Source organism: Esox lucius, chromosome 19, assembly GCF_011004845.1.
Source record: "Esox lucius isolate fEsoLuc1 chromosome 19, fEsoLuc1.pri, whole genome shotgun sequence".
NCBI classification, from domain to species: domain Eukaryota; kingdom Metazoa; phylum Chordata; class Actinopteri; order Esociformes; family Esocidae; genus Esox; species Esox lucius.
The window spans coordinates 19,165,921-19,185,399 of record NC_047587.1 but is presented as its reverse complement, the minus strand read 5'-3'; the positions used below and the strand labels follow the sequence as shown (position 1 = coordinate 19,185,399).

At 39.3% G+C, this 19,479-nt stretch overlaps 2 protein-coding genes across 3 annotated transcripts; one reads left to right on the top strand and one right to left on the bottom strand.

Moving 5' to 3' along the window:
- The first annotated feature begins 2,245 nt into the window (after positions 1-2,245).
- Positions 2,246-9,810, top strand: LOC105022171 (zona pellucida sperm-binding protein 4). 2 transcript variants are annotated; one of them, XM_020040627.2, is made up of 9 exons: positions 2,246-2,456; positions 2,601-3,119; positions 5,228-5,415; positions 5,938-6,035; positions 6,749-6,906; positions 7,634-7,826; positions 8,327-8,483; positions 9,419-9,491; positions 9,659-9,810. In XM_020040627.2, exons 1-9 carry the CDS (start codon positions 2,288-2,290, stop codon positions 9,751-9,753), a joined length of 1,650 nt encoding a protein of 549 aa, XP_019896186.1. In that variant the 5' UTR covers positions 2,246-2,287; the 3' UTR covers positions 9,754-9,810. The 2 variants fall into 2 exon arrangements, with proteins under 2 accessions (XP_019896186.1, XP_012994401.2); XM_013138947.3 differs by having other exon boundaries at positions 2,246-3,119.
- Positions 9,811-11,663: 1,853 nt separating this feature from the next.
- On the bottom strand, positions 11,664-19,177 carry armc10 (armadillo repeat containing 10). The gene is made up of 6 exons (XM_010890366.3): positions 18,679-19,177; positions 18,081-18,226; positions 16,282-16,416; positions 15,013-15,189; positions 14,824-14,895; positions 11,664-13,061 (listed from the first exon to the last, which is right to left on the bottom strand). The coding sequence occupies exons 1-6, from the start codon at positions 18,947-18,949 to the stop codon at positions 12,810-12,812; spliced, it is 1,053 nt and encodes a 350-aa protein (XP_010888668.2). The 5' UTR covers positions 18,950-19,177; the 3' UTR covers positions 11,664-12,809.
- Positions 19,178-19,479: the final 302 nt, after the last annotated feature.

Sequence of the window (19,479 nt, the reverse complement as noted above, 5' to 3'; positions counted from 1 at the left end):
TGATGTTCCCATATTCTATGATAATACCGCCACACCCGCTGCTACAAAATTCAAGAGGGTTTTTATGAATACAAGGATGACATCAAATGCCCTCCAAGCCTCCCTAATCATCAGATTTGAAAATCACTGAACCTTTAGGAAGTTCTGGAGTGCAGTGTGTAAAGAACTGGAGACTTTTCGTCTTGAAAAATAGTGCAATATCCAACTACACACAGTTCAGGAGATGTATGACAGCATTCCAAAAAAGACTGAAGGGTGGCCCAGATTACCTCATATTCCTTGGCCATTATACAACCATTCAGAGTAATCATCAGACCCAATGACTCCAGTTAGATGGCTGTCCAGATTCTCTACTATGTTTAACAGTTAGCAGCATTATGTCTTCAGTATTGTGGGCTTAAGGCATCCTTTAGCATAACCCGTCCAGATAAACCCATCCAGATTTAGGAAATAGGACAAAAGATGACTCATCGGACCATATCACTTATTTCCATTGCTCAGGTGTCCAGGTTTTGTGCTCCTTACACCAAGTTGTGGGTTTTCCTGAGATTAAGGTGGTTTCTGAATGGCAGCCCTGCCATAAATTCCAGCTTTGTAAAGCTAAATATTTACAGTTTTTTTAGACTGGGTCACAGAGGTGCTGATTGAATTCTGTGGTCATTTTCAAGGCTATACTTTGAGGAACTATCCTGATTTTGAGATGGTTCCCCTTGATTCGTAGAAAAATGTAGCATTTTTTGGGAACAAGTCACTTGGTATTCAGGCACAAACTACTTGGCATCTTTGGAACTTTGTTAGTTGCCTCATGTTACTTTGAAAACTCAAATAATTCAAGTACTAATTGTCAGTCCTCTTTTATGGCTGACTCATATATACTGATAATTGGCAATCAACTAATTATGACCTCTGCAGTTGCTTTTTTAATTGTGATTTAGTGACTTCAAAATAACAGCCTATTTGCATGTGGTGTTTCTGTTATTATGTTCACCCCCTGTACATGGCTGTCTGAAAACAACAGTTCACGGAATGACCCACTTAGAATTGGAGCAGTTCAAAGTAGGATGCAGCGAACTAACTGATAGCTACAACAAGTGTTTTTTGGTGGTTCCGCAATGTTTGCAATCCAATAAAAATGTTTACAATAAATAGGAAATTATTTTTTTAAAAGGTCAAGTTTGCCAATATATAAGAAACAGATCCATTTGTGTCAATTGTTTTTAAATGTTGAATGTAGTATTACACTGTGTGTACCTGCAGAATAAACATTTGTTAACAAATACAATTTTGTGGTCACAAAGACCTTCAACTTTGGTCAAAGGCATGTCAGAGAGCTTTGTGACCGGAACATTGTATTTGTCATTAACTTCAAATGCCAAACCGTCTTCACCCTGTAATAAATAACCTATCCAATAGGACAAATGTATTTTGTCCCCTTGTCACACCCACTAAAATTCTGTTATACAAATTGCTGACCTACCCATTCAATTTTCATACACCAACTGGGTCAATTTGACCCCAGGGGCATATTTTCTCTATCATAGTATAGACATTATTTCATTTTTATATCTTTGTATTTGTAATAAAACTGAATCATTGTCTACATCAGTATGGTCACCCTAGAAAATTGAGTAATTCATGTATTTGGTGCATTAAAATTAATGTATTTGGTCTCCATCTAAAACCACATATTTCTGTCAAAAGTAATATGACTATTAGGCATTTAATTCCAACTACAGGTTTCCAGTGTTCTCTGGAGACATATTATTAAGTAATATTTACTGTTGCTATAACGTTAGGTTTAAAGTGAATAACAATTTCAGCATCTTGCCCAACCAGTTAAACTTATTTGACAGCTGCAATTAATAAGCTAAATTAATCTGTATCTCTTGTAATTTGAAATAACTCATCATTATGTAAGGGAAAGTATTGAATTAAATTTGTCATTAGTTTTTACATTTAATTTCACATAACATTTTGTAGATGTCTAATAAACCTTTGATGGTATTTAAGCTTAATGATTATTACTCTTTCAATTTTTTACATTTAAATTTACCCCCAAGTATTAAAAAAAGTATGTTTTTAAACATTTAAGATCTCAACAAAATCTAAATACCACGCTGGAACTTGAGTGTGGAAAGCCTTCATTCCACATGACTGGACATTAATGATTGATCAGCTGAGGAGGTGGGGTTTTCCACAGGTCAACAAGCTCCTCAATGTATAAAAGCATCAGCAAGAGGCATAGTTGGTCTTGTGGGTTCCTCAGATTGTCACTTGTTCTGAATCCATGGCCATGCGGTGGAGTGCCATTTGTCTCGTGGTAGTAGCCATGCTTGGCTGTCTGTGTGACGCCCAGTGGACTGATCCTAACAATCCTGAGACTGAACATCTTCAGACGCCTGAGCAACCATCTCCTCAGAATCCAGAGCACCCATATCCTCCGAGGCCTGCCCAACCCTATCCTCAGAATCCAGAGCACCCACATCCTCCGAGGCCTGCCCAACCCTATCCTCAGAATCCAGAGCACCCACATCCTCCGAGGCCTGCCCAACCCTATCCTCAGAATCCAGAGCACCCATATCCTCCGAGGCCTGCCCAACCCTATCCTCAGAGACCTGCCCAACCATTTCCTCAGAGGCCTGCCCAACCATTTCCTCAGAGGCCTGCCCAACCATTTCCTCAGAAGCCTGCCCAACCATTTCCTCAGAAGCCTGCACAGCCATATCCTCAGAGACCTGCACAACCAATTCAGAAGCCTGCCCAACCCTATCCTCAGAAGCCTGCCCAACCGTATCCTCATAAGCCTGCCCAACCCTATCCTCAGAGGCCTGCCCAACCCTATCCTCAGAAGCCTGCCCAACCCTATCCTCAGAAGCCTGCCCAACCCTATCCTCAGAAGCCTGCCCAACCCTATCCTCAGAGGCCTGCTCAACCCCATCTTCAAAAACCTGCCCCACCCAAGAAACATCACGTCTCTAGTCCAACTGAAACTCATGAACATACCTGTGAAGTTGATGACAACAGAAAGGTAACATGTGGACTTCCAGATATTACTGCTGAACATTGCCAGGCCATCAGTTGCTGTTACGATGGACACAAGTGCTATTATGGGAAAGCAGGTAGGTAGTGGACTATGTTATACTAGATCAGGGCTGCCCAACCCTGTTCCTGGAGATCTACTGTCCTTTAGGTTTTCTCTCCAACCCCATTTGTGACTAACATGATTTAACTTTTCATCCATCTAATTATAAGAATCAAGTGTGCTAAATTAGAGTTGGTGAGATAACCTACAGGACAGTGGATCTCCGGGAACAGGGTTGGGCAGCCCTGTACCTTACCCAGCTAGCACATTACGAACTGACAAACACGTTTCTTAGAGCTGGGTTTTACTATGGTTATTTTGTAATTAACCTTCCACAATTTACTGGGAAAGGTACAGGATAGGTGTTCTTTAAATAATTCAGAAAACATCAACAAACATTCTTCTGTGAAAACAATAAGAAAATTAGTTAAGAAACCTAGTAAACAACATTATTCTGTATGAATATCTGTACTTAAACAGAACATTCCATGGAAGTGCCTGTGTATTTCTTTTTAATGTCATATTTTTACTACATGTGTGACTGGGACCCTGAATGCCACGGAAGTAAAGTCACTGACTCCCAGTTAACTGTGTAACTGTTGGACCAGGGTTTGAATCCTGATAGCAGTTTGGTCTAGGGATTGTGCAGAAGGTTGAGCAGTTGGCCAGCACTGTCTGTGTTAGCACTCTAGTGAATTCTGGTAAATGGGAGTTCAATTAAGAATGTGTTCCCTCTGGCACATAAGGATTCTGGACTGCCTAATTAAGAACAACAACCCGAACGGCATTGAATGTGCTTTAGAAGACACATACAGTAGCTCAACATCTACTGTCCTGAGTCTGCAGGAAATTGCTGTGATGAAGTAGGGCCTCAATCATAAATTGGGGAGAAGAATCGGGTAAAAGAAATATTCAAAAGAAATATAAAACGTTAAGATTATTTGCATCCCAGCATTTAGTACTTTGTGTAGCTGCCCCTTGCCAAGATAACAGCACAGTCTTTTCCTATAGGAAGGTATCTGAAACCGTTTGTCAATTTAAAATCTCTCAAGATATTTCGGTCATTGGTCCTTGCTTGAAGACTCTCCTCTTCAGCTCACCCCACAAGTTGTCAACGTGTCATAGGTCAGTGATCTGGGATGACCATTGCACCCATTGGAAACTCAGTAACACAATAACTTGGCTGCATAAGTGTGCACACACTTAAACTAATACTTTCTTAAAGCACCTTTTGATTTTATTATATAAAATAAAGCACCTTTTGATTATTTATTATTATAGCGCTGTCATTTTGGGTAGGAGTCTATTAGCATGGCTAACTCTTCTTTGCAAAAGCGCTCCACATTTGTCAGATTGTGAGGACATCTCCTGTGCACAGCTCTCTTTTGCTCTACTACAATGCTTAATTCTTCTTTCTGACAACACAAAGCAGAATTATATTTTCTGAAATGGCCCTGAAATTCTGAACTCCTAATAAGCAATCTTTAAGCACATTATTCTATGAACAAAACAAAAATTGAGATACAATCATAAGCCGTGGTGTTTCATTGTAGACCACGACATTCAACTTTGGCAATACACACTACCGCTCTTATTTTAAAACCATTCCAGTCATCACATTTTAGACAGGCATATTTAAGTTAACCACACAATGTGCATTCTCTTAGGTAAGGTGTAACCAGGTGTAGTTGTTCTTGGTGTGAAGAATAATTTATTAGCCAAACAGAATTTTATGTAAGACAAACAGGATTGCAACATTTTGAGCTTTATAGTATGATCAGTTGTATGAACAAGTTCATGAGAGTTAACACCATTAATGTATCCCCTGTAAAAATTACAATAACCTATCTCCACTAACCACAGAACAGGTTCTGATTCAGTAGACTAAAATGAACAGTTTAGTATTGTTACAAATGTAATGCTATCGACATCCTGGTATTATGATGGACTACATTCAAATAAACTTTCTCAGACCAAGCACTTGTTCACTTGTGTCAGAATGTATGGCTATGGTGTTTTGTTTTTTTGCCTCAACCAAAAACATAAATCCACCTCCACTTACCAGTTGAGATATGACAACAACCACCATCTTACTTCTCAATTATCAGAACTACTAACTTGTTTTCCTATGCTCTTTGTTACCAGTGACTGTCCAATGTACCAAGGATGGCCAGTTTGTGGTGGTGGTGGCCAGGGATGCTACTGTACCCAGCCTGGACCTGGAGTCCATCCATCTACTTGAGGGGGGCAATGCCCACTGCTCCCCCATCGGTACCACTTCTGCCTTTGCCATCTACCAGTTCAAAGTCACTGAATGTGGAACTGTTGTGACAGTACGTATAACAAGATTTGATCTCAGTATAGTGAAACATAATCTTCTTTGATCAAAACAAATCACAGGAACGTCATAGAATAAATTATGTATGAAAATGAAGTACACACCTCACATACGAATACAGGCTTAAAACAATGAAGATAATTGTACCATTTCAGAAATACAATAAGGGGGTGTATTATTTTATGTTATAATCCCAAGATTACACTTTATTAGCAGATTTTGCCTAGCATAGTCTACAATTGACAAATTATGCTCATTGAAGTTCTCTATTAACCATGTATTTTTAATCCTAGACTAAGCTAAATCTGTGTCTGCGCAACACTATTTAAAATTCTTCTGAGACAATGTATTAGTAGAATGGCGTTTGATAGAGCAGGGTAAGATTGAACGCTTATATATACCAAAGTAGTTCTACTGGTGGAGGGTTAACCCTCCCTGGGCCATAAAATGGATTTACATAGAGTTATGAAGTCATTATTTCTACATAAATAAAATGTATTGCATTATCTGTTGGCAGGAGGAACATGATACTATTATGTATGAAAACAGGATGTCCTCTTCATATGAAGTGGGAATAGGACCGTATGGCGCCATCACCAGAGACAGCCACTACGAGTAGGTGATATTTGCCTAAAATACTGTATCATTATACTGAACATTCACATTACCGACTTCACTTAGAAATGTCATTTTTTTTAAAGCACATTTTCTGTCCATTAAAATAACATCAGATTGATCTGAAATACTGAGTAGACATTGTTAATGTTGTAAATGACTATTGTAGCTGGAAACGGCAGATTGGAATATCTACTTATGCGTACAGGGGAAAATTATCAGCAACTATCCAGTGTTCTAATGGAATGTTGTGTTTGCTAATCGAAGTCATTTTAAAAGGCTAAGTGATCATTAGAAAACCCTTTTACAATTATGTTAGCACAGCTGAAAACTCCTGTGTTGGTTAAAGAAGCAATAAAACTGACTTATTTAGACTAGTTGAGTACCTGGAGCATTAGCACTCATGGGTTCAATTACAGGTTCAAAAGGAGTGCTTGACGCCATCTGTCTTGCTTATTTCACTCTGATATCTTGCCCGTACTCCCTTGAAAAAGACGATATTATAAGGGCTGGTATTTAGTAGGGATTATTCTGAGATGATTATAAAGCATGGGATACAGGCTTATAATAGCATTACTGCCTCAGTGTGTTATTTCAGGCTTTAATGGACGTTCTAAAAAAACACCCCGTAGAAAATGAAGTGCATGAGACTTCTGTGTTCTTTGAAATGCATTGTCCCTCTGAAAGCTCAGTCTCTATTTCTTTCTTTTCAGCCTACTTTTCCAGTGTAGGTATACTGGCACTTCTGTTGAAACACTGGCAATCCAGGTGAGCCCACCTCTGAACCCCTTGATAGTGGCCGTAGAGGCACCCCTCAATGTGGAGCTCCGACTTGCCAATGGCCACTGTCTCATGAAAGGATGTAATGAAGGTAAATACCTTTTATATATTTTTCCCCCCAGGTGTTCAGGTTTATCTGCATAAGTTAATATTTTTGGCTGGTAAGAAAACATTTTATATGGATGGGAAAATGATGATAATAACCTAATGATGATGGATTGTTGGTGGATGTCTTTCACTTTTCCAAGCAGTCTTGGTATTTTTTTATTCCAACCAGTTGGTTGGCATTTTGCTTAAAACTGCTGGATGACCAAAAGAAAGAAAAATGACTGTTGTTCGTACATTGATAAAGTGTAATCATAAAGTTACAACAGAAACAGACAGAAATCCATTGTATAAACTCTAGGTTGAACATTACGTTCCAAAACAACATGCTACATTTCATACAGCCCGGTCCACGAGATATTTTGTTAAGGATTTAGTTCTGTTCGTATAGGGCCTTCCAGCAAGAGAACGACCCGAAACAAATATACTACAGTAAAAAGCACTCAAGCATGGTTGTTTAAAAAGATTTTCCTATGGAAATTGCTCAGCTTCTCAATGTTGTTTGAGTTCCTCTGTGTATCAACAAATGTACATTGTACAGTATGTAGATTGTACAAACTACATACTGGTCGTTTGTGATGAGAAAATGTACTTTGTACTAGAGTAATAAACACTCAAAGCTTGGGAATAAGAATGACTGTCTAGGACCTTGAAGTGCTTTTTATTGTAGTGGTGAACTCATTCACTACACATTTTATTTTTCACCACAACAGAGGAAGAAGCATACACCTCTTACTACACGACATCAGACTACCCTGTTACCAAGGTCCTCAAGGATCCTGTGTATGCTGAGGTACGCATCTTGGGGATGACAGATCCCAACATCGTCCTGATGCTGGAGCAGTGTTGGGCCACCACAACCCAAAACTCTAACAGCCTGCCCCGCTGGGACCTCCTGGTTAATGGGTAATCAACTTCTCATTTTTTTTACTTTGCACACTTTACAGTGTAGATGTTCCAAATAGTATCTGATGTGGCCGATAAGATTTCTTCCAAGGTTGTGTCACAGCCAGTTTTGACCAGGATGCTCCAATTAGCAGTTCGTACAGTCCTCACATCACTCAGGGCTGGTGTGTCTCATTGTCCTCTAGTGACTCTCTGAATTGGGTTGTGCGCCTACAAACTAAATTGAGGTTTAGAACTCTGGTTTAGCAGGCAGTGTGAAAAGAATGATGATAGTTGCTGCTGTAAGACAAGGTTGTAACCAACTGGATTGCACAAAAGTGGGTAGAAAAAGAAGGCAAGACTGAGTAATCAAATAAAGAAACGTTTTTTAAATAAACATCTAATCCCAGCGATTCTTTAAGCCTGTGGATAATATAGTACTCTGATCAATAACCCCCCCCCCCCCCCGGATTGTTCTCACTGGTCATTACCATAATATTCTCTATGCTTATCTCCACCAGGTGTGCATACCACGATGACCGTTACCTGACCATTCCCATTCATTTGGACGGCTCATCCACTTTCCCTCCAGGAGCGATCTCCTTCCACTACAAGCGCTTTGTCTTCAAGATGTTCACCTTTGTGGATCCGACGTCTATGGTCCCCATGAAAGAGAATGTAATGATTGCAGTCCCAAAAACCTCCACACATCCCTATGGGCAGTTGTGTATATCTGAGGGTTGCAACGATTTAAAGATAATGGTTAAAATATGATGCAACCTCTCAGAGGGAAAGGTGTAAAAATACCAGATTGCTTCAACAATCTGGGTGCTACCTCACACCCATCCAGAGTGCTTCAGAAATAAATAAAACCATAATATTTAGATAGAAGACCAGAAATAGATTTCTAAATTACCATACTAAAACTCAAAATAGTCAAGTTGAACATCTCAAAGTGTAGCTACTATTTGCAAAGCTCTGTACGAAATGGCTTTAAATCAAGATTGCTCATTTGATTGCTTAAAGTAGGCAAATGTTCAACTAACCTGGAATTGGCAATACGATCTCTGTTTGCGATTCAAAGATATACAGTACATTTTAAATGTGTATCCTGTTAAATTGTCTTACATTAAGAAAATAATCCATTAATCAACTACGTCTTTTTGCTTCTTGAAATATTCAACCATTGCATGTGCTGCCATTCAGTCTCTTTGAAACAAAAACATTGTGTCATTGATGGAGACGTGTCCACTGCAGACTGTCACGACACCAGTCTCAATACAATGACATTAGGTTTGAAAGGGACCCAATGGGAACATACACATTGTTGAAAAATGTAATAGAGAAACTATTTCTATTTTAAAAACAGAGCATTTTATAATTAAATAAAAAAGGACAGTTGTGCATCTAAAGTGTTAGACGCACAACTGGAAATTGATTGCAAACATAGATGGTGTCAGCAACTCCAGGTTAGTTCATTTATATAAAATAACAATACCTTTTTTGCAGCTAGAGACTTTGATTGGAATCCATTTCACATATCAATTTTTGTTATTACTGTAACTCCTCCAGATACAGGTCATTCACTTCCTAACACAGTTCTCTCTCACCAGGTGTTCATCCACTGTAGTACAACAATATGCCATCGTAATGCAGGCAACTGCGAACAGACATGCAACAGGCAAAGTGAGTGGAATAATCATCACAGCTCCAAGGCTGGAGGTTTAGATGTTTGTACAGGCTAGTGCCTGGAAGCCTATGCCTACTGCATAATCATGTTTACTCTGCCCAACACTTTGTAGTGTCTTTATTGGATGTACAGGCTGTATCTAAATCAAATCTTTTCTTTTCAGAGAGAGAGGTTTCTACTGAAGGTCAGAAAGAGACTAAAGGTGAAGTGGTATCCAGTCAGCAAGTTATAATGATTGACCAACCAGTTTCTGCTTAACCGTGTTATGCATCTGGTCTACATAGTATGACGTTGACAATAAAATGTGTGAGACCACTGATTGCTTGTTTGTGGAAAAAGTTAAATAGCATTACAATTTGAAGGGGTTAGGTCAACAGATTATAGTAAATGTAAAATAGTAGAAATTATGAGCTGTAGATACAGGTATCTGGTCTGTTGAAGGTATAGCTCAGAATTTATTAAACTTGTCTTCTAAATATCTTATCTAATTTCTCTTGTTGTTTAGAAATGCATAATCTGTCATCAAAACCACTTGCTTTCAAACTTGTAATTTAATGAGGTATGAGAGTAATTTTACTGACAGATTATGCATTTCTAAACAACTTAATATACATCCAGCCCAAAATGGGAGGCTTAAAAAGTGTTTTTCAAACTGCATCTTTAAGATTGTTGTGAATTTATTTATTTCATTTGGTTAATTTGGTTTAATTTAATTTGTCTCTGCACAATGAGAAAAACAGACTAGAAGTGTAAAATGATGCTGTTCAAGGAAGACTCACGTTGTAGACATGCCCAATTGCCATGTAGCAGGTCTAATTGATCATGGAGAGGTGTTAAACTGACTCAAGGCTCGGTGACACTACAGCGCCTGCCCGGGTCTAGTTTATCTGTAAGGTGAGTGCCTCACATCAGAATTTCTACAGTCCAGACTAGGGCGTTCCCATTACACAAACCTGCACATTTAGCCCTTTGCCAACCTAACAAGGTATTTCCACTACCTTTAAACTTTCATTTCATTTCTTAAGTGATGCCAATATGATAATTGAATCCTATAATAGGACACTTACTAACCATGTTTTAAAATCCGTTTCCATGTTTCAATTAGATAATGTGAGATTTATCCAACATTAAAATGTATCTTTTGGACTTAGAGGTCTTGTGAATAGACTACTGCTTGCAATAAACAGATGATTGGGGCCACTTACACATTTTTTCATCAGATTGATCAGAAATACAGTGTAGACATTGTACAGGATAGAAATGACTATTGTGGCTGGAAACAGCTGATTTTTAATGAAATATCAACATGGGTTTACAGAGGCCCATTATCAGCAACCATCAGTCCTGTGTTCCAATGGCATGTTGTGTTTGCTAATAAAGGTCATTTTAAAAGGCTATGTGATCATTAGAAAACCCTTTTGCAATTATGTTAGCACCGCTGAAAACGGTCTTGTGCTGATTAAAGAAGCAATAAAACAGACTAGTTGAGCATTTGTGGGCTCAATTACAGGCTCAAAATGGCCCGAAACAAATACCCTTTTTGTCAGAAACCTGTCTGTCTATTATTGCTCTAAAGAAATGAACAGTATTCCATGCAAGAAATTACCAAGAAACTGAAGATCTCGTACAACATTGTACACTACTCCCTTCACAGAACAGCACAAACTGTCTCTAACCAGAATGGAAAGTGTGGGAGGCCCCGGTGCACAACTGAGCAAGAGGACAAATACATTAGAGCAGTGTTTTCCAATCCTGGTCCTCGGGACCCAGAGGGGTGCACGTTTTTGAACTCACACACCGGTTTCAAATGTTGCCCTACCTCTTACACACTTGACGGACCCAATCAACCTATTATAAAGTCATTTGAATCAGTTGTGTGCTTGGGCAAAAACAAAAACAAGCACCCCTTTGGGTCCCGAGGACCAGGATTGGGAAACACTGCATTAGTGTCTAGTTTGAGAAAGACACCTCACAGGTCCTCAACTGGCGGCTTCATTAAATAGTACCTGTAAAACACCAGTCTCAAAGTCAACAGTGAAGAGGCGACTCCGTGGTGCTGGCATGAACTCAGCTATCCAACTTTTGATGTTTTGGGCTGGTTTGTCTTTGCTATTGGTGGTTGTATACACAAATACTTCTTTTAAAATGAATTGCAGAAGAACTGTTAATCAATTGTGCTTTCAGGTGAGCTGATTTTTATTGAAAGGATTGCAAATGTAGTTCCAGAGTTATGCTGCTTGTGCACACATTTCAGATACGCCCAGGGGTTCAGATACGCATCATTTTAGTAATCACATGCTTTGTAAACAACAGGCCTCGTCGGACAGTGAAATGCATACATAAAGAGTCCTCGTCCAATGACTCAAAAAGTATGAGGAATAAATAGATAAAAAATAACAACATTAAACACCAAACTCTTAATTACAGTTCACTGCGAGACTGGAAGTCTGGAGCTGCATACCTCTGTACTGGTATCAACAAGGCATGCCAAATGTGTGCATCACATAACATTAACATACCAAACAGGTTGTCCAGCATGTCCAGACCATCCCCTCTACAGTAGATGTTAGCTTACTCAGCTAAAGCCCACTGCAGGTATTTGGGTGGGCAGCTACTTCAAGCTGAGCTCTCAGGCAAGTTTACCCATCATGCAAGTGTGGTTCACCACCTCCATTACATATGCAAAGTACACCAAGCACAGACAGTCAGTAGTTGGTGAGTTGTTTCTCTTGGAAAGATTTTGGCAGTGGGTTTACATGGAGGGGCTTCACCTGGAACAAGATATCTTGAGACTAAGAGTACAATGTTTCCAGGACCACCAAAGACACAGTGTGTAGGTTTGGCAGTAGAGCCTCTATGTAGAACTTTAAAACACAGTTTGAATGAAGGAGTTGCAGGTGTGGTGGTCACAGTCCAAATAATCTAACATGGCTTCCTCTGCCTCATTCCATTAACAATTAATGATGGGTGGGAACGTTTATGGATTCTCGCTGGCTAGAGGGGATTTTAAATCAGTGGAGTTTGAAAATGTTTTGATGGTGGGGTTTAGGTTTAAAGCGATGGGATTGAGAGGAAAGACGCCAGAAGGCTGTGTAGATTTAAAGCTGTGTAGTGTTTGAAGGCACACGCAGGCCAGGGCAGATTGAGTCCAGCAGGTGTGTACCTAATGGTGGAGGACTGGCAAGGTTTGAGTGTGGGAGGATTTGGAATTGGGTGAATTTGAAGTAGTCAACCTTAGGAAGAAAAAGTTGGGAGTTTAAATGTATAACGAACATAAGAAGGTTGTGTCGAGGTCAGAAGTTTTTGTATGAGATTTAGGAGAGGACCCAGGCCACCTGTGCGCGGACCTCCCCATCAGGGTGAGCGAGCAGCTGGCTCAGTCTGCTGTGGAGCAGAGAGGACTTGTCAAGTAGGACCCGGTACAAGCAATCCTGTCTCCTCCTCAGGGCCTCTGCTACCTGGGCAGAAGGCCTCCAAGCCTTCAGATTCCCGGCAAATGTCAGCAGTCGCAGGAGCACTGGAGAGCTGGTCCGTACGTCAAACAGCAGGACCACAGAGGCTGGAGCCTGGGAAAAACATAGAGCAATACAGAATGCTCATACAGAATGCTGCTGCTAGAATGTTAACCAGGACCAAGAAAACAGATCAAATCACTATGGTTCTTAAAACTTTGCACTGGCTTCCAGTCAGGTACAGAATAGATTTTAAAGTGGTGCTATTGGTTTATAAATCTCTGAATGGTTTAGGCCCCGAATACATTTCCGATATGTTTGAAGAACATAAACCATGCCTGGCTCTTAGATCCATGGACACAGGCCAGCTCGTAGAGCCCAGAGTCCAAACCAAACATGGAAAAGCTGCGTTTAGCAGTTATGCTACACAAACTGGAATAAACTACCAGAAGATCTTAGATGTGTCCCAAACATATACATTTTTACATCCAGGTTAAAAACACTTTTTTTTTCACGTGCCTATGACTGAGCACTTAAACTTATCCGCACTGTTTAGCCTTACAGCTTTTATATCTTCCTACGTTTCTATCCCATTTTTATTCTATTTCTATGTTTTATTATTATGATGTTGTTTTGATGTTTTCATTGGAGTATTTGTTTTTATCCAATTGTATTGTAAAAAGTGTTTCCCCTTTATCTTTGTAAAGCACATTAAATTGCACTATATAAATGAACTTGCTTTATGAAATGCATTCTGGATATATAAAACAATCTTTCATCACATTTCTAATTATAAAAATGTATAAAAAGTTAAGCAATTCCTAGGACCTCTAAGCAAATTCAGCACAAGTGCAGACTGAAGAGGTGAACCTCACTGTAATATTAACAAATCTACAGAGATTTCTAGCCACACAAAATGTTAAAATCTATTGGGTCAGCTGTCAGAAAGATCTAACACAAGCTTGGTCTCCATGAGAGGTCAGGAAAGAAGAAGACTCCGCTTTCTTAAATGAATGTAAATGCATGACTGCAGTTTGACAGACAACCCCTGGGTAACAAACATAACTACAGGAACCGAAGGGAAATGTGCCCAGGAAAGAATTAAAGGGCTGGATTTTTTTGGCAGCAATGTTTGACCTTATCTTTGGCAAAACAAAATGTTTAAACAGAAGAAACCCATTCCAACTGTTAAAAATGTCAGTGGGAGCATAATGGTTTGGGATGCCATAACTCCTTTGGTACCACAAAATAGGGGAACCATTATATGTACAAAATGTAAAAAAAAAAAGAACATTACATTAACATAGATTATTAAATAATTACATGTTAAATAATTTTTTCCGATGTTTCCAAGTCTGGCATCCCAGAATACTTAAAATGTGAGGCCATCAAGTTCCTACTGAACTTAAAACAGACAAACCAATCCAAAAGGAATTCTATCAAAATGAGAAACAGAGAGTTATGGAATACTTGAGGCAAGTCAAGTCCTAATATAAACCCAATAATAAATGTTTAGGGAGGATTTAAATGGGCCTTACATTCCAGATACAGCTGAAACAAAGCTGAAGCAGTTCTGTGACAAAAATGTTGCTAAAATTCCTAAAGTTTTTTTTCCTGTTATATTTGTTCCATTTAGTTTACTTAATATTCAAAGTGTTGAAATGAAGATAAAATATTTTTCATTATTTGTGCTCCTCATGTATCCTCATTCCACTACACTCACTAGAATGCCTTTTGCTGAAACAGCTTAGCTCTGCTTCTGGATTAAAAGGTCATTAGTAATAAGAGGCCCCACAGTATCAAAGCTGCACATGTTGTCAACATGCATCTATTTTGGCCTACAGCCTGTGCATGCATTTAATTGTGTCAGTCTTACCTGGGCCTGCACTATGTCATCCATCATATCAGGATCGGATGATAAATTCACAAGCACTTTTAAAACTTGTATCTGTAAAGAGAACATAATGCATTACTCAATTCAATCTGGGATTTGCTCAGAATAACACAAGGCTGAATTCCCAAAATACACAAGCAATATGAGAGTCCATAGGGTATACTACGGTACCTGTAACACTTGATTGCTAACAACGAGAAGAGAGAGGAGGAGGGTGACGGACCCCTTTAGCAGGTGGTGGTGGTTGTCTGTAACTGATAGGTTGGTCAGCAGGCGGAGAGCCGCCATCTGGAGGTCAGAGTTCACCGGAGACATCTCAATCAGTTCCAGCACCTTTGCCAGATAAACCTTACAGAAGACAGAAACAATGATCAAGTCAATCTTTGAAGACCAGTTTGGATATTGAAGTATTGAGTACTGAATTAATCCAAACCATTGTCATGTATTCTGTTGTAAATTAAATCCTAGCCTTTAAAGAGATATTACAGTTGTTAGCATGTTAGACCTGTTAGTTTTTACTTACTTTTAGTGCTGAAGCAGCATCCACATAGATGTTTTGGATCAAGTTCAAATTTCTGAAAATCACAGTTCATATACTACAGTGCGTGGACTCAACCCTAAACAGCTTCAAAATAGTCTCCCCTTTAAATTGTTATGATGAAAATAGTTTTAGGGGGACTTTGAAGATTTTTTTTAAATAAAAACATCACTAGGCATTGGAAGAGAACAGAGTAGCTACTTCATCTGTGGTATGATATGTTGGTCCCCTAACTGAATAAATGGAGTAGACGTAATTTCTTGTCTCCACAGGCTGTGAGGCTTCACATATTGAAACATGGATTAAACAGAGTACTGCTAAAGTGCTGTCAACACTGTATTAGCTTTGAGAACCCAGCTTTCTGGAATTTTAGAGGTTTACGTAGCTACACGAGATAGGCATTGCGCACATTTTTAAATGAGCTCTGATACATGGGTAAAGCAGGAAGTAAATACAGTTCAAGCGATACAAATTGAAGACCATAATAGTGAAAGTATAGTAGCTAGTATTTGAATTGACATACCATTATACACCTCAAAGACATGATTGTTTTAATGTAATTAATACATAAATAATAAATAGTTTTGCAGTTTATTTTGGCTACATTTTTAAGCATTTACTGTGCTGTCTGTGGCAACTGCAGTTTATGGCTTATACACAGAACCAGAAAACCAAAGGTTGACCAAAACTACGGTTTGCATGATGCATCAAAAACTAAAACGATTTGGAAAATTAGGTCTAACATGCTAAAAACGACAATAACCATTTAACCTTCTGGAACCTCTTGAAGAACCAAAAATATTTCATTTGATAACAGCTACCTTTTGTCAGGCCACTTATCCATCCTTTAAGGGGTAACAGTTTGATTTAAAAAAAACAATAATAATAATCTGGTGTGCTACCTTCAGTTGCTCTTGGTTCCTAAGATTCATGCTCAAGTTGTTCAAGGCATTCAGAGTCTGCACTCTGACCTCTGGCACAGGGTCAGACAGGAAGCCAGCTATGATGTGAATACCCCCTAACTCATAGATGAGATTCTGGAATAGAAAGGGAGAAGAAAATAATAGGTTTGTATGTGCAATAATCCATCAGTTACAAATCATTTAACACATATTTCTGAAAGAAATTAGAATATCATGGTAACAGAATTACACATTTAAATAAGATGTGGCAAACAAACAAACGTGATTACAAACATGTTAGATGTAACCTAATGTTAACGTGTGACAAAAACAAAATACAAAAAAAAACATTTCATTTGGGAGGTGACTATGAATCAGTTTCCATCGGTTCATACACACTCATTCTCAGAATTCACTGGCCCATTCAGGAAAAAGGATTGCTCCTACAAAGTCATACAACCACAGCTTGCTTTATTAAGGAGGCAGACAGGCAGTGTCAGTTGTGTGGGCAACAAACGCTTGATAATGACAGAGGTCAAAAGAGTATGGCAAGAATTGTGCAAGCTAACAGGCCACAAATAGACAAAAGTGCAGGACAACAGCGGTGTTGTTAGAGAGACACTTATTTTTCAATGTACCTGGGTAAGAGCAACCAAGGCCTATGCATTAATTGCTCCGCCAAACTGGAGAAAATGTTCTTCTCTAAAGAATTGATGACAAGCACATATAAATTAATTCTTAGAACTCCAGGCAGCAGAAACAACAGCCTAATACAGGGAGGTTTGGACAGTGGAGTCCTCTGTTAATCTGGATGTCAAGAGTTACTACTCATTTTAGTATCTGCAGTTAACCAGTACACAAGTTTGGGGTTTGATATCAGTAAGCAAGTACAAAGTCAGAGTACGTAAAACATTGATGAACAGCTGATCCACATCCTGTCGATGGTCAGTGCAACAGGAAGATCTCCAAACTTGGCCAGACCCCTCATTTGCCATGAATTGGAGGGCAAGGTTGAGGACTGCAGAGGTCAAGTGTTGGATATGGGAAGACCTTGGACAATATTTAAATGCACCCTGTTTTCCAAAGACATTATTGCTGGGAAAAAAGTGAGGCCTGATCCACAATCCTGTCCAGGAAGGATAAAGACAGAAGTAGAACCACAACCCAGCCCAGAGGGGGGGGACAAAGAGAGACAGAAAGGTGGAGACAAGAAACAGACTGAAAATTCAACCCATCCTAGTTGAGGCAGAATAAGAGTTCACCACTATGGGCATGAGTGCAGCTAAGAAGCAGAGGCCAACAAAAAGAAGAGAACAACATCAGAGGAAGGCTGATGCCAAACAAGAACATGACCCAAATCCTGACAAGTGTCTCTAATCTGTCTTTTCGCTGCGAGAGTGAAGACGCCAGCAAGTCAAACTTCAGCACTAAGTTTCATACCTGAGCAGAAGGAAGAGATAAAAAAGGAAGAGAGAAAGAATATGACACTCTCTCTTTGTCAGGTAAGAGCCTTAGGAGAGCAAATATGGTGCAAGATATTATGGTAAATGAGTGGTTAAAACAATGCAGGGCTCTAAAAATCTTCCTTGAAAGACATTTGGAAATTAAATACCCGTTCAATAGTATCACCCCTTCCATCTGAATGCAAACATGTAGATACATCCGATAAATTAAGAAGCCTGTAGTCTCCCTCACTCTCACTCTCCACTTTGAGCCAAAGGATATTGACGTGCCAAACAATATACCCAAATTCATATTGAGGAATTTGAGGAAACAAACAAGCGTTAGACAGGTCATACCTGGTTTACAGTGAAAGCAGCAGTATTTCCTAAAGTGATAAGTATCTGGACTCTTTCTGAAGGGTTGGGGGTGTTCTGAAGGAGTGACAGCAGCATCTTCAGATGTTGTGGTTCCAGGCTTTCAGGTGATTTAGAGATTATGTCACCTGTGGAAAAGTAGAAATGTCTCAAAATAGCAAAGTACATGGACAACTGGACACACCCCTTATATATCAATAGCTAGTTACTCTAAGCTAGTTGTCTGTTGTATTTTTCCAACAATATTATGTTGTCAGCTAACTAGCGTAACAACCTAGAAGTACCATTGTGGCTAGCCAATAGAAGTACTGTATAGTAACGTAACTATTTAGCTTACTTATAGCTACACTAGCTGATGATAAACCAGGTACAGTACTGTAACTACGATAAACAATGAGGATGTACGCAAAACCTCGAACTGATTCGTTATCCTACTAGCTAAGCTAGTCTTGTAAGCTATCTATCATTAGATAAATTACAACGACCAGTGTACCGTGCGGCTAAGTAGAATCGTAATTACTGTAACTAGGTACAGTTCAGATTTGTTGGTAACCTTGATAGCCATGATTCATGTTCTTACTTGATTCAACATCATCCGGCACGGCCTGACTTTCACCCACACGAACAACATCCAAACCGGACACCTTAGCTAACAAGCTCCCTGGCTGCAGAACCATACCGCCGTGTGGTAACTTTGGTCCATTACTTTCGTTGAAGGCACTTTTCTTATTTTTTCTGAAGCTAGTTCCACTGAAAAGTTTATAAATCCCGTAGGAGGCTCCAGCGCCGGCGACAATCCCAAGAAAAGCCTTCATATTACTGAACTTTGGTATGACACTTCCATCGCCCATGCTGGAATTTGCTTGAAAATATCTTAAAATACGGCCTACTAACTAAATACAGGTCTTCACGAGAATAACATAGTGAGAGTTATGATAAGGACAAACGAAACACCTTTCACCCATACTAGCTACAGTATGAGCTACTAGTCCTGAGTTAAACGCGTTACAACGTCTGTATAGGAAGCTAATCTACAATAGTGAAATTCAAGTCTCGCCTTCAAAATAAAAGTCCCATATTTAAACTATGTAAATAAAGTTTTGGAAACATTGTACATTTCGGCTAGATGATGCAATACATTGTCGGAATGGTGTTAAATAGGTTCTTATCCGTATGTCGGAAATGGCCTATTCTGTAGCACCGAAATGGACCGCAATGTAAAAGGTAGACCTCAGAAATAATTGATAGGCCTGTTCCGATGTACGGATATGGACCGCTATGTAAGAGGGTGACATCAGAGACAACGAATAGACCTGAATGAATAAACCGGTCTGGTGTCACTACATGTTGGTCCATATCGAAAACAGGCATATTCACTGTC